At 40.1% G+C, this 14,414-nt stretch overlaps 1 protein-coding gene across 1 annotated transcript in view; it reads left to right on the top strand.

Annotated features, from left to right (window-relative positions):
* Nucleotides 1-14,414, top strand: part of Adgrv1 (adhesion G protein-coupled receptor V1) — a 568,841-nt gene that overhangs the window by 232,873 nt on the left and 321,554 nt on the right. The window contains exons 77-78 of the mRNA XM_060383611.1: nt 4,456-4,698; nt 11,273-11,680. Of these exons, the coding sequence (XP_060239594.1) occupies nt 4,456-4,698; nt 11,273-11,680 (651 nt within the window). The remainder of the gene's footprint in view (nt 1-4,455; nt 4,699-11,272; nt 11,681-14,414) is intronic.

Below are 14,414 nucleotides of genomic sequence, written 5' to 3'. Positions count from 1 at the left end.
CTCTAGTTTGGATTCCTTTTATTTCTCATAAACTAAGAGCTAGCAATATAAGCCAGGAAATACAGCAGCCACATTTTTTTAAGTGAGATTTGAGAGCCTGTGTGGATGTGCCAGCAGGCCAATACAATTATTCCTAACCTTTTGACCTAAGAACTGTCTCCAGTTGTTGCCAGAAAAATGGTTTCCATTCCACAGAGCTTGTTCAGCAGTCTACATTGTAGTTCAGAGGGTTGCTTCTGTTGTCAGAATACCCTGGTTCAAACCTTAGTTCAAGGAGCCACATAAGGAGACCAACAAAACAAAACAAAACAAAACTGGGCACACGGGGGATTGCAGAGAGTGATTCATCAAACAAAGACCATGCATAGAGAGGACCTAGATCCCCTGCTCAGATGTAGCCCACAGGCAGCTCAGTCTCCATGTGGATTCCCTGGTAAGGAAAGAAGAGACAGTTTGTGAAATGGACTTGGTTGCCTGCTCCTTGATGACTTCTCCCTGGTGGGGTGAACTAGCCGGCCCACAGAGGAAGAGGATCCAGACCGTCCTGATGGGACCAGATAAGCTAGGATCATAGGACTTACCCTATCAATGGACTAGGGAAGAGGGATAAGGGAAAGTGGGACTGGGAGGAGATGAGGGAGGGGTACAACTGGGATACAAAGTGAATAAATTTTAAATCATACTAAGAATAAAAGGGAAAAAGAACCCAAATCTTAGTTTATCCACTAAGTTAATTAGGTAATCCTGAATAAGTAGTTTGGTCAGCCTCCCAGGTTTAAAGGGGTTAAAAAGGGGCTAATAGGAAGATTAAATGAGATGATAACACATGAAGATTATTAGTACAGTTCTTGGCAAGGACTTTACCCTAAGAGATGACTGATAGTGTTTTACTGAGAAGGAATGGGCCTGGAGCCCGAGGGAATCTAGACTTTGCAGCAGCCATGTCTGTAGAGGTTTATAGATTATTGCACACAGAGAATACACATCTGTCCTCCAAGTGACACAGCAGATCAAAGTACTGTCTCCTTCCATCCAGAGTTCTGTTCCTCAGCTTTAAAACTTTCCACTTTGTTTTTCCTTCTATTTTTCAGCTGCATAATAATTTACTGCTTTTATTTTCAAGTCGTGAAAAATTTAACTGACTTGCTTAATCAGTTACTTGGGTGAAAATCCATCTTTTGAATTTCAGTCAACTCACCCTTTCCCTGGTGATTTAACTCATGTTTCTATATTAACAAAACAAATAAAATGAAAATTAGCTTAGGAAGTAGTACAGTTAGTTTAGGTTGTCAACTTGACACTGCTTCTGAGCAGTTCTTAGCCCAGAGAGGAATTTTCTACCAGTTAGGGCAAAAGGCTGCCTCTGTAGGAGAAGGGCCTGCTGCGGTTCAGTGCACAATGGGTTCATGTGAGGTCTCCCTCCTGTTTAAGAGTCTGGAGAAGTTCAGATGTGATCTTTAAGTCTTATTTCTCAATAGACTTCAGGCATATTGTCTGGATAGAGCATTTCTTTGCCTGACTGAAGACTCTTTTTGTCTCCAGTCTAATTATATGTAGGCACCCATCTGTACACTATTCAGTTTTTAGATATTTCTTTATTTAGATTACAACGTGTTCTTTTGATGGTAAGTGGGTATAAGTAATGTTCTAATCATCATCACAAGGAAAGAAATATTTTACTGAAAAATAAAGATGAGAGTGTCTATTGGAACTTAATATGCCAAAGGACTTAGTTCAAAGAGACCCTTGTGAATTTGAGCTCTCCCGTCCATTAGGGAATATTAGCTCTTGAGAATCATTGCCCTTACTTCCCCTGCACTTCAGTTCTGGTGCTTGCCAACTGCAGTTTCTTAGAGTGGAAAGAATATTTATTTCCACAGTCCAACATTTTCTGTCAGTGTATCAGCGAACATAAAGAATGTTGTGTGCTGTCGGATTGATAACACATTCCTTAGATATTGAAAATGAGAGTCAGAACATTTACTGCATGACTAAGATGGAACTTTTTTGGATAATACAGAAGGATTTGATGTTCTGTTTCATGACAGTGATTATCATTCAAATGATCACAAAACAAATGATGGACTAGGCTCTTGCTGGCAGATGAAAAACATGCCTGATGTATCATTAAGCCATGACACCTGCAGTTGAAAACACATCAAGTCACTTTAGCAGGGTATGTCAGGATGCTAACAAGTTAAACATTTCAGATTCTGCTTTGTAAGAGTAAATCATTTGTAAAAACAGATGACTGACAGCATTATAAAGAGCAACTGAGACTTTAGGAAATGAGTGATTTCAGGGAGAAAAATAAGGGTGGAGCGTGAACAGAGTTCATTTTGATTTGGTACAATGCTGTTGAAAATTTGAAAATTATATAAAATTACATAATTTGTTGTCAATATATCCTCATATTTGTTTAAAACTTTAAAAACTTAAAAACGTAATCTCAGGCTGAAGATGTAGCTCAGGTGACACCGTGTTTGCCCATCACAAACAAAGTGCTGGGTTTTACTCTTTGCACCACGTGAGCAAGCGTGGTGGGGCCACCTGTAGTCCTCGGGGAGCAGACGGAGGGCCTGGAACCGAGCTTTTCCTTGATCCGCACTGAGTTCAGGAGCAGCCTGTGCTGCAGAAGACCCTGTCTCAAGAGAAACCGTGACTAAGCGAACCTTGGGAAGCTGAGCTCTCCCGTTGTTTCCCCTTGCAGGGTTACTCATCCCCCGCCTCTGCTCTGGCTGCACCTGACATCAGTGCTGAGGCAACTGCTAGAAAGTGTTATGTTCCGTTTAAGCTGTGGATATTTATGTAAATATCTTTTCACCACATAGCGTAATTATATCATCTTTATCTCTATAGTTGAGTTTATCATATATATGTAGATAATTATCCCCTCTTTATAAATCCTTATGTTACCTTTTCTTTTTTAATTAAATTTTTATTTTTTACATTAATTATATTTTATTCTCTTTGCATCCCAGCTGTAGCCCCCTCCCTTGTTCCCTCCCTATCTCACCCTCTTTCCCTCATCTCCTCCCATGGCCCTCTCTAAGTCCATTGATAGAGGAGGTCCTCCTCCCCTTCCATCTGACACTAGCTTATCAGGTCTCATCAGATTTCAGGACTGGTAGCAATATCCTCCTCTATGGCCTATCAAGGCTGCTCCTCTCTTGGGGGTGGGGGGTAAAAAGCCAGCCGTTGAGTTCATGTCAGAGACAGTCCCTGTTCCCCTTACTAGGGAAGCCACTTGTATACTGAACTGCCATGGGCTACATCCGAGCAGGGGCTCTAGGTTATATCCATACATGGTCCTTGTTTGGAAAATCAGTCTCAGGAAAGACCCCTGTGCCCTTGATGCCATATTTTAAGATCTACCTATATTGAAAAATAATTGAATAGTTTATTGCTTCACTGGTTTTTAATTAGCTTGTTGTGTAGATACATTTTATTTATTCATCATTTGCATATAGAGTTTAAGTATATTATCTTTGGACTTTGTTTTACTCACTATTTTATTGCTGTGAAGAGATACCATAATCAAGGCAACTCTTATAAAAGAAAACACCTAATTGGAACTTTTTTACAGCTTCAGAGGGTTAGTCCATTATCATTATGACGGGGAACAAGGCAGTATGCATGACATTGGACCAGTAGCTGAGTGTTATATCCTGATCCATGGGCAGGGATCTGAGTGTTATATCCTGATCCATGGGATTTCTTTTTAAGATGTATTTATTTATTAGGTATACAGTATTCTGCTTGCAGGCCAGAAGAGGGCACTGGATCTCATTACAGATAGTTATGAGCCACCATGAGGTTTACGAGGAATTGAACTCAGGACCTTTTAAAGAACAGCCAGTGTGCTTAACCTCTGAGCCATCTCTCCAGGCCCCTAGCACAGGCTTCTGAAATCTCCAAACCCACCACCACATTTCCTTTAACAAGGCCACACATCGTAATACCTTCTAATCCTTTTAAACAGTGCCATGCCCTTCAAATATATGAGTCATTGTTGTTCAAACCACCACAGACATTTGTCTTCCAGAGAAAAGCTCACGGTAAGAAGATGGAATTTTAAAGAGGTGAAAAAAGAATAGTTGCCACAGTGACCTAATGTAAAAATTTAGTTCTGTAATTATATAACTATCTATTTTATATATGCTTTTCATTGAAACAGAATTACATCACTTTCCCCCTTCCTTTCCTCTTAGGTGTTTTTCTTCCCTCCAACAGCTCTCACGTTCCCCTGAGCTCTCAAGTTGATAGCCTCTGTTTTCTTTATTATTGTTTCATGGGTGTGTGTATATATATATATATATATATATATATATACACATGTATATAATCATTTTTATAATGCTATTGATAACTATAGCATGTCTTAGTGATAGAAATATGTAAAAAAATAGGATTATATTTGTAATAATAAGTGTTTTTTTTTTTCTTCACTATCAGGTGCCTCAAGTGGAAACACATTTTTTTGTGGAGCTGTATGACATCACTGCTGGGGCAGCTATAAACAACAGTGCCAGATTTGCTGGAATCAAAGTTTCCAAGAGTGCGGGACCACAGAGCCTCATTTCCTTTTCTGTGGGTTCTCGGCTGGCTGTGGCTCATAAGAAGGCTACTCTGATCAGTTTGCAGGTGGCCAGAGATTCTGGGACAGGAATGATGATGTCTGTTAACTTTAGTACCCAGGTAGGCATAGGAAATACAGTCATATATGTTTATATTCTTTGCCTCTGTAAGGAGTGTAATGAAATAGTAATCTAAACAATATTTTCTGGGGATCCCACAATGACTTGCTGTTTGTGTGTTGTACTGTTTTCTCTGTACATCAGGTCAGCTTTTCTCACACCACTAAGAGGTTGTGTTTTGAAGCACAGGCTTTCTGTTTGGTTTTCCCTGCTTTGGCAGTGTTGATTGTCCCGTGCAAGGCGTTATGTGCAAGTCTGCTCGTCACAGCTCTAAGGTCTTGGCTCAGAACTTCCTCCACTGTAGCCATTTGAGACTTGAACAAAAAGCAGAGGTTGCCTACAAATTATGTTCAAATTAACTGGATTTTTTAAAGATCCTTAAATACAGACTGAACATTTGCACAGCACTGGCTTTAGGTGACTACACCTATCCATCCTTTCATGTGGTGTCCATTGAATGACCAGATGGAGTCATGGGGTCCAGAATAGCAACACTGAGCACACGAAGAGACAAGGTCCTATGTGCTCTATACTTCCTTAGCATTTTTTTTTAACTTTGATTCTTCAGCAAAATTCTAATACAGTAAAAAAGTAAAATTAAATAATTAAATAAATAAATAACATGTCAGCCATTCTGCTTGAAGCCTGATTGTGGAGATAGCTCTCCTGCTTTAGTTCTCTGTTTTCTGTTCCGCCTTTACTTCTTTTACTTCCCCCTTCAGCACCATTGGCTGGTTCAAATCTACCATTTTTTTTTTTCATCAAATAAAGCGTATGTATAGCTAGTGTAACAGAGTCAGGGAATAGGAGGGTAGATTTAGAATCCTGGGTGGAAAGCTGCCCTGGAAACCTGCTAGGCTGAGATAGGATAACAGAAGACACAATTCTCTGCTGTGTGAGACCCTAGAAATGAACTCCATGTTGTGTAGTCTTACAGTACTGTGAACACAGATAGAAGCCTTTTCATTCATAGGGAGGTTTTAGTGTTTTGTTTAGCATGTTTATGATAGGCAGAGAAATGAGAAAAAAGTTTCATGTCCATGCTTCGCCCGTGAAATATTATTATTGTCACATCATGAGTTTGTAGAACAGAAGGGGTCTAGAGATGTGAAACACATAATGAAGCTATTTGAGGTGAGAGACTTGAAGAGCGGAGAGAGAAGTGTGTGTGTGTACCCACACAGACAGACCAGTTACCGCAGTTACACAGACCCTGTCCTCAACACCATAGGCCAAGTACTGTGGCACCTGTTCCATGTTAACGATTTTCAACATGGAAGTGAAGATTGGAATCTGAGGAGTTTTCTACAAATGAGGATTTCGTTTCTGAAAAAACAGAGCCCCTTTTCCTGCTGAGTTCAGCTACAGGGACTATGCCTAAGTCAATGTTAGGAGACTCTGAACTGCAGGGGGACAATGAGCACCGTGTGGTACACAGAGAAGCAAGCGTCACAACTCCCCTTTTCCCTCGTAGCCCTGAGTTTGAGCTGAAGAACTTACCATATGGATTCACTAATGGGAAAAAATTCAAAAAAACATAAAACCATACAAATATGCTTGCTGTAGTGTGAGAGTGAAATTCCTCATACAGATATAATGTGTAGCGTGCACAGAGCAGGAAACCCATATAGATATGCTGTGTGTAGTGCGAGGAACAGGGAAGAGACAGTTGAGCAAGACAGAAAGCTTTTAGATAAAAATCATTTTGTATTCTTTAGTCAAAGATGCCAGAAAAACTTTATTGAACCTTATCCACATCAGCAAAGTGTGTGTGTGTGTGTGAGTGTGTGCAGATTTACATTGTCCAGTAGCCTCAGTCTCTGCATGCCATGTCAGAGGACCTAATGGAGAGTTGGGGCTTTGCCCTTTGTGTAATAATAAAAAGCACATGGCATCAACCCAGTCTCAGTGGAGAACACTGTGTGTTTTGGAGAGGTTCTCACATACCTCTTTGCCGAGAAGATATCTGTGGAGGTGAGATTATTGGCAAGGTCTCACTCCATCTAATAAAGAAGTCTCTCATTTCCGATGAGGAAACCTGCTCTTTCCCTATGAGGAGTAAGGTAGTAATTGGCTTTATTTGGTTATGGCAGTGTTAAAACAAGCCAGAAAAAGAAAGGGAGGAAGGAAGGAAGGAAAGTAGGAAGGAACGAAGGAAGGAAGGAAAGAGGGAGGGAGGGAGGGAGGGAGGGAGGGAGGGAGGGAGGAATTGGGAGGGGATTAGGGAAGGGGCTATAGCTGGAATGCAAAATGAATAAATTGTAATTAATTAAAAAATTAATTTAAAAATTAACTTGAAAATAAAAGAAATTGTCTCAATAAGGAAAGAGGAATTCTTAGATGGTAAATAGAAGATGGGAATATTACATGTGGAAATATACTAATATATACTGTATAATCTCAGGGGCAGAGTGAAGGGACAAAGAAGACAAGAATCTAGCAGATAGTATGACAATTTGTCCTCAATTGCAACAGTAGCAGCAGACAAATTGAGAAAACTACGAAATAAAGGTTTAGGGACCTAATGGCTGCAACAAAAAAACTATAGGACCTTAAAGTCTTGAAAGAAAGAAGAAAGACAGAGGGATTGAAAAAAATCACCTGAAAGAATAGTGATTGATTAAAATTTCAATTTGATAAAGGTTATTAGCCCTTATGTTCTAATGTTCTAGCAATAAAGAAATCCACAAGCAAGACAAATAAGAAAAAGAAAAGCCTTCATACAGGCTTTGTGTTGATTGACTATCATCTTGTGACAAAACACCAACAAGAGCAGCTCAAGGAAGGAGAGGTTTAAGTTGGTCCACAGTTTAAGGATGCGGTCCAGTGTGACAGGGATATCAAGAGCTCTCCAACAACTGCTCACAGTGCATCCCAGTCAGGAAGCAGAGAGCGATGACCCAGATGCTCGCCTTCCATTCAGTTCAAGACTCCAGACCTGGAATCTCACTCTTCATGTTTAGGGTGGATCTCTCCACCCGAGGGACTCTAATGGGAATGACCCCTTTCAGACCCACTCCGAGGCCTTTCTCTTCTGTGATCCTAGATTCTAATGACCCCTTACAGACCCACTCTGAGGCCTGTCTCTGAGTAATACTTTCATACCCACATACTTACAGTGTAAGAATGTCATAAGAAAGGTCTGTAAATCCAAGCGCAGGGACAAGGAGAATGGATGTTAGGATACACAGAAGAAAGAACGCAGTAAGCAAAAACAGACTAAAATATAGAACATCTCACTAGAGAACTTGGCTATATAAAAAGATGTTCAGTATGCTGCATTGATTTCATCTGAACATCAGAACGGCTGTCAGTGACAATGCCTGATACTGACAAGAATTCAGAGACTGCTTAACTTGCTTATTGGTGGTGGGGATGTAAAATGATATAACTACTCTGGAGGATGTTGTTAGTTTCTTAAATAATTATACATGAATTATACAGGCCCAAGGAATTAAAGTCTAAGGCATTTATTCTAATGAAAACTTATTACTCACATGGAAATTTTTACACAAATGTCTGAGGTAGATTATTAATAAATTAATTAATTTATAATTAATAAATTATAATTGTTAATAATAAAATTAATAAACAACTGTCCATCAATTGGCAAGAAATTAGATAAAATGGAGGTTCCTACCTGTGGTAAGGAACAAGCCATTAAGACACATATCAGCTAGTGTAATCTCCTCATGATTATGTCAAATGGAAAAATAATCTCCAAAGTTAGAGAAAAAAGATTCCATTCATATAAGAAAATTACAGCATCATAGAAATGTAGAAGAGCTCAGTGACTTGGAACAATGAGTGACTCAGCAGGGATGTGAATGATTATGACAGTCACCATGAAGGATTCTTGAGAAAAGAAAATAGTATTGTGACCCTGTTGGTGTTAATATCATGCTGCAAGGTGTTGACAATAAAAGATGTTGAGTAGAGAATACCAGAATATTAATCTGTTGTTTTATAATTCCATGTAAACAGACAAGAGCTCAAATCAAAAAGGCCAGCTTAAAATCAGAAGCCATAGCAGAAGGGTCAGGGACACTAGAACACGGCCCACAGAATCAGTTAAGCAGGGCTCCCAGGGGCTCCCAGAGACTGAAGCAGCAATTGCAGAACCTGCATGGGTATGAGCTAGGCCATAGGCATACATGCTGTGGTTGTTTAGCTTGGGGTTTTTGAGAGATTCCTAACTGTAGGAGAAAGACTGTCTCTGACTCTTTTGCCTGCTCTTAAGACCCTTTTTCTCCTACCGCGTGGTGGATCTTGGGGAGAGGGAACTGGAAAGAGAGGAAGGAGGGTGGTCTGGGGCAGGACCTGGGAGGAGTGGAGGAAGAGGAGGCTGTGGTCAGGATATATTGTATGAGAGAAGAATAGATAAGAAAAAGAGAAAACAAACAAACAGGCAAATGGGAACCATGGTTTTACTGCTTGGGTAGTTTCATATTTTGTTCTTGCTTCATCGTCCCTGAGTTACTTGCTTCTGAACAGTGAGTGTGCTATTAGAAGATAAGAATATACAGTTGTGTTCTCTATAAACTGAAAATAATGTGAAAATATGACTCAAGCTATTATTATGTCCAATGGTGTTGATTCTTATTTCACTGTAGCTGGAATAATTAAATAATCAATATAACTTAAATTTTCATGTATACAAATCCCATAGTTTTAACATAAATTCTTTTTCATATTTATTTGTACAGTAGTTAAGAAAGGATTTCTGGTTTTCGTTACTTGAACTGATGAAAAGATCACTTACTCTATTATACTTCATTAAATGAGTCTACAGTTGACCAAATTTAGATACTGTCACTTAACCCTGTCACATGTCGTAACCCAGAGCAAATGCACTGAATGAAGTCACAATCCTTTGTGAGTTTGTTCTAAGCTGGCCTCTTCAGTGGAATGCCTAGGAGATATGACAGGCTTCGTGTATGTCATAAGTACTTCTTGTCCTGGTTTCCCATCATCTCTACAGTAACTCCTCTATCCAGGCTATCAATTAGATATCATGGTCAATTCTCATGTTCCTCTTACCCCATGCTGAATATACCAGAAGTTCCTATTAACTGCATTCACACTCTGTCCCCATTCTATTTCTATCCTTTCTACTCATATGACCTGAGCTGTCTCAGAGGCATGTGTTTCTTCCTCCTGCCTCTGTGCTTAGCCCTACTATAGATTAGCACACATGTTCCCCAGAGCATTTATGAAATCTCTAATCAAAGGGTCACTCTCCTGTTTTAATTCTGTGGTTTCTGCTTTAAAATAATGGCCACATACTCTTTGACCCTATCCATTCCTATGTCAGTGCCCAACACTCTCCTCCTTAACATTCATACTGGCCTTCTGGTTCTTCCCATCAGATATAGGGTTGTTCTCACCACAGAGCCTTTTTTTTCATTTTTTTATTAATATTTATTTATTTTTAAATAATTTTATACATTCACTTGTATCCCAGCTGTAGCCCACTCCCTCTTTCCCTCCCAATCCTCCTCTCCCTCCCTCATCTCCTCCCTGCCCTCTTCCGAGTCCACTGAGAGGGGGTGTCCTCCTCTCCTTCCGTCTGGCCCTAGCTTATCAGGTATCTTCAGGATGGTTGCAATGTCCTTATCTATGGCCTAGCAAGGCTGCTCCCCCACTGTTTCTGACATGAACTCACAGAGCCCTTTAAAGTGCTGTTCTCATTGCCCAGAATACTTTTCTTTAGGCCTAGAATCCATCTCCTGAGGTTAGCGTGTGGACAGTCCTTTAATGAATCCTATGTTGCGATTCCATGTCCAGCTTGGTTTATAACTGTGTCCTGACCACCATCCTGTGTCTCTGTCTCTACTTTGTCTTATTTCCCATCATAAGAGTCCATGTAGCAAGACAACATTAATTCCATACTTCCATACTGTATCCTCTTCCAGAATCTTGGGTTCTGGGAGTGTAGGTATTATGCCTGTCAATTCTGCATCTCAGTAAACATGGTGGAATGTACTAGGACTTTAATCCTTAGTCAGAAGTAAATAAAGACACACAATTACAATTTTCCTCAGCTACAGTACGCACCCTGAACTTTCTAAAACCTTTGTAACAACTGTAATTTGAGAAATCAGATGCATATATATTGCTTGGGAACCCAACACCACAGTAGCATATTTCCACACTGAAGGAGAAAAAAGAGCTGATTTCTTCTTCCTCCCCACTCTTTGCTCTCAGATCTCCCTGCCCCTAAATTTCTAGGTGAGGTTAAAATCTATATATTTGTTTATTTTTTTAGCATGTGAGAACTAAGTCATACTATTTGCTGTGTCCATGACTGGATTCTTTTCTAGACAACAGTATCTTTTCATCTCTAGTTCTTTTCCTTGATTCATTTCAGTGCAAACACCTTGTTCCCTCTCCTCATTACCTCTTTGGCTTATTGAAGGCAGTTAAGAAAAGTATAAAGTCCATGTTTTAGTGGCAGTGTAGTTACTGCCAATTAGTTCACTAAAAAGAAGGAAATTTTGTTTAAGAAATAGTAATCCGTTTAGAATAACATTAGAGGTGTCATAGTCTCATTTTCCTGTCTGTTTAATTTTCAGGAGCTGAGGCGTGCTGAAACAATTGGTCGAGTCCTCATATCTCCAGCTGTTTCTGGGAAGGATTTCGTGAGGACAGAAGGCACACTGGTTTTTGAACCTGGCCAGAGAAGTGCTGTGGTGGATGTTGTCTTAACGCCAGACTCGGGGTCTTTAAATATGTTTCCTAAACGCTTTCAGATTGTACTTTTTGACCCAAAAGGTGGTGCCAGAATTGATAAAGTGTATGGGATTGCCAACGTCACTCTTGTCTCTGATGTGGATTCACAAGCTGTCTGGGGGCTTGCAGACCTGCTGCATCAGCCCCTGCGTGAAGATATTCTCAATAGAGTGCTCCAGAGCCTCAACATGAAAGGTGCCACAGAGAGCACGGATGAGCAGCTGAGCGCTGTGATGCACTTACTGGAAAAGGTAGGGCATCCCTGCAGATGTAAGCACAGTGAGAAGGTCACAAAGCTCAAATCAAAACAGATAACTCATCCTGTTCTAATGCCCATTACCATGAAATTAGCATAAAATGTAAGAGTGGGATTCACCATGAATGCCGATGTACTTCCTTTTGAGTGAGGCCTGCTTGACATCCTTACTCTTTTTTAATTATTTTTTTTACATTTATTACAGTTTATTCACTTTGTATCCCAGCTGTAACCCCCTCCCTAGTCCCATCTCAATCCTACCCTCCCTCATCTCTTCTTATGTACCTTCCCCAGTCCACTGGTAGGGGAGGACCTCCTTCCATCTGACCCTGGCCTATCAGGTCTGATCAGGACTGTCTACATCATTACTCTTAAATAGGGAACTGTGGGTAGGCTGGTGTAGCCAGAATCCAACCAGAGCTTTAAAGCCAGCAGATGCAAGAGCCCAATGTCCTTCCTGACTCTCCAGAGACTGAGTATATTTGCAGTTTACTTGTTGGGGTTTTGAATTCATGAGAACTTGGACTGGACTGTAACCTATATTCGTTCTTTCAAACATTATACATGAGCAGTCAGCAGGGTGCAGTGGCACACACCTATGTTCCCGCACTCGGGGAGAAAGAGGCAGAGGCAGACAGATATATTTGAGTTCGAGTACAGCCTGGTTTATGAAGTGAGTCCAGGATGGCCAAGGCTATACAGAGGAACCCTATCTCAAAAAACAAACAAACAAACAAACAAACAACCATGAGCAGTCACCCCTGTGTTCTCTTCTTCCTACGAACTAACAAATATTCATTGAAAAGTAAGAATAACGACTGGCCAAATAATTTTTGGGCATCAATTTCCATGGATTTTTCTAGTCAGCTTTTATATGAGATTAGTTAGTTGCTTACCTTTCTACAAAATGTGTAATCATTTACAGATATAAAAGTTCAAGATTATATGGAAAATCATTTCTAAAATGTATTATTAAGGAAGGAAAAATACCTTTATAGCTTATATCAAGCTTTCTTATAAAAATAATTTATTTTTTAACATATTCATGTACACACATAAAGTTCTGAGTCCATACATATGAACCTTCCAGTGCTTCATTTCCTTAATTATTACAAATGTTTACAGTAGGATCTCAAAATATCATTCTCTTATTTCTCAAAGCATGGTGCATGAAAGGTAGAAGATAAAATTACATGGTATAGAAGATAAGAGGAGGCTATGACCCAGAATCTGGAAACAACTTAGATGTCCCTCAATTGAGGAATGGATATAGAAATTGTGGTACATTTACACAATGGACTATTACTCAGCAATTAAAAACAAGGAAATCATGAAATTTGCAGGCAAATGGTAGGAATTAGAAAAGATCATCCTGAGTGAGGTATCCCAGAAGCAGAAAGACACAGATGGCATATACTTACTTGTAAGTGGATATTAGACATATGATATAGGATAAACATTCTAAAACCTGTAAACCTAAAGAAGCTGAGCAAGAAGGAGGACCCTGGGTAAGATGATCAATCATCACTAAGAAAGGCAAGTAAGATGGACATCAGGCAAATAAGATGGACATCTGAAAAAGGAGAAAACAGGAAACAGGACAGGAGCCTACCACAGAGGGCCTCTGAAAGATTCTACCCATCGGAGTACCAAAGCAAATACTAAGACTCATAACCAAACTTTGGGCAAAATGCAGGAAATCTCGTGAAAGAAGTGGGAGTTAGAAAGACCTGGAGAGTTCAGGAGCTCCACAAGGAGAGCAACAGAACCATAAAATCTGGGCCCAGGGTCTTTTCAGAGACTGATACTCCAACCAAAGACCATTCATAGAGATAACCTAGAACCCCTGCACAGAAAAAGCCAATGGCAGCTCAGTATCCGAATGGGCTCCCTAGTAAGAGGAACAGGCGTTGTTTCTGACATGAAGTCAATGGCTGGCTTTTTGATCACTTCACCCTGAGGAGAGGAGCAGCCTTGCTAGGCCACAGAGGAAGACAATGCAGCCAGTCCTGATGAGACCTGATAGGCTAGGGTCAGAGGGAAGGGGAGGAAGACCTCCCCAATCAGAGGACTGGGGGAGGAGCATAGGAGAAGAGGGAGGGTGGGCAGGATTGGGAGGGGCTGAGCAAGGGGGCTACAGGTGGGATACAAAGTAAATAAATTGTAATAAATAAAAAAAAATTAAATCTGAGAAGGGGCTCTAGGTTGCATCCATACATAGTCTTGTTTGAAGAAACAGTCTCATTAGAGACCCCTATGCCCACATATATTTGGTCCTTGTGGAACTCCTGTCCTCTCCAGGTCGTATTAACCCTCCGCCTCTCCTCATTTTTTTTTTTTTTTTTTTTTTGATTCCCTGCATTCTGCTGGAGGTTTGGTTAGGAGTCTTAATATCTGCTTTGATACACTGTTAGGTAGAGTCTTTCAGAGGCCCTCTGTGGTAGGCTCCTGTCCTGTTACTTGTTTGCTCCTACATCCAATGTCCATCCCCTTTGTCTTTCTAAGTGAAAATTGATCATCTTACTCCAGATCCTCTTTCTTGTTTATCTTCTTTAGCTGGATAGATTTCAGTATATTTATCCTATCTTATAGGTCTATATAAGTGAGTATATACCATGTGTGTCTTTCTGCTTTTGGGATACCTCACTCAGGATGATCTTTTCTAGATCCCAAAATTTGCCTGCCAATTTCATGATTTGCTTGTTTTTAATTGCTGAGTAGTATTCCAT

The sequence above is a fragment of the Meriones unguiculatus genome, chromosome 5, assembly GCF_030254825.1.
Source record: "Meriones unguiculatus strain TT.TT164.6M chromosome 5, Bangor_MerUng_6.1, whole genome shotgun sequence".
Lineage (NCBI taxonomy): Eukaryota > Metazoa > Chordata > Mammalia > Rodentia > Muridae > Meriones > Meriones unguiculatus.
The sequence above is the reverse complement of the archived record's forward strand: the minus strand, read 5'-3'. Positions and strand labels throughout refer to the sequence as shown.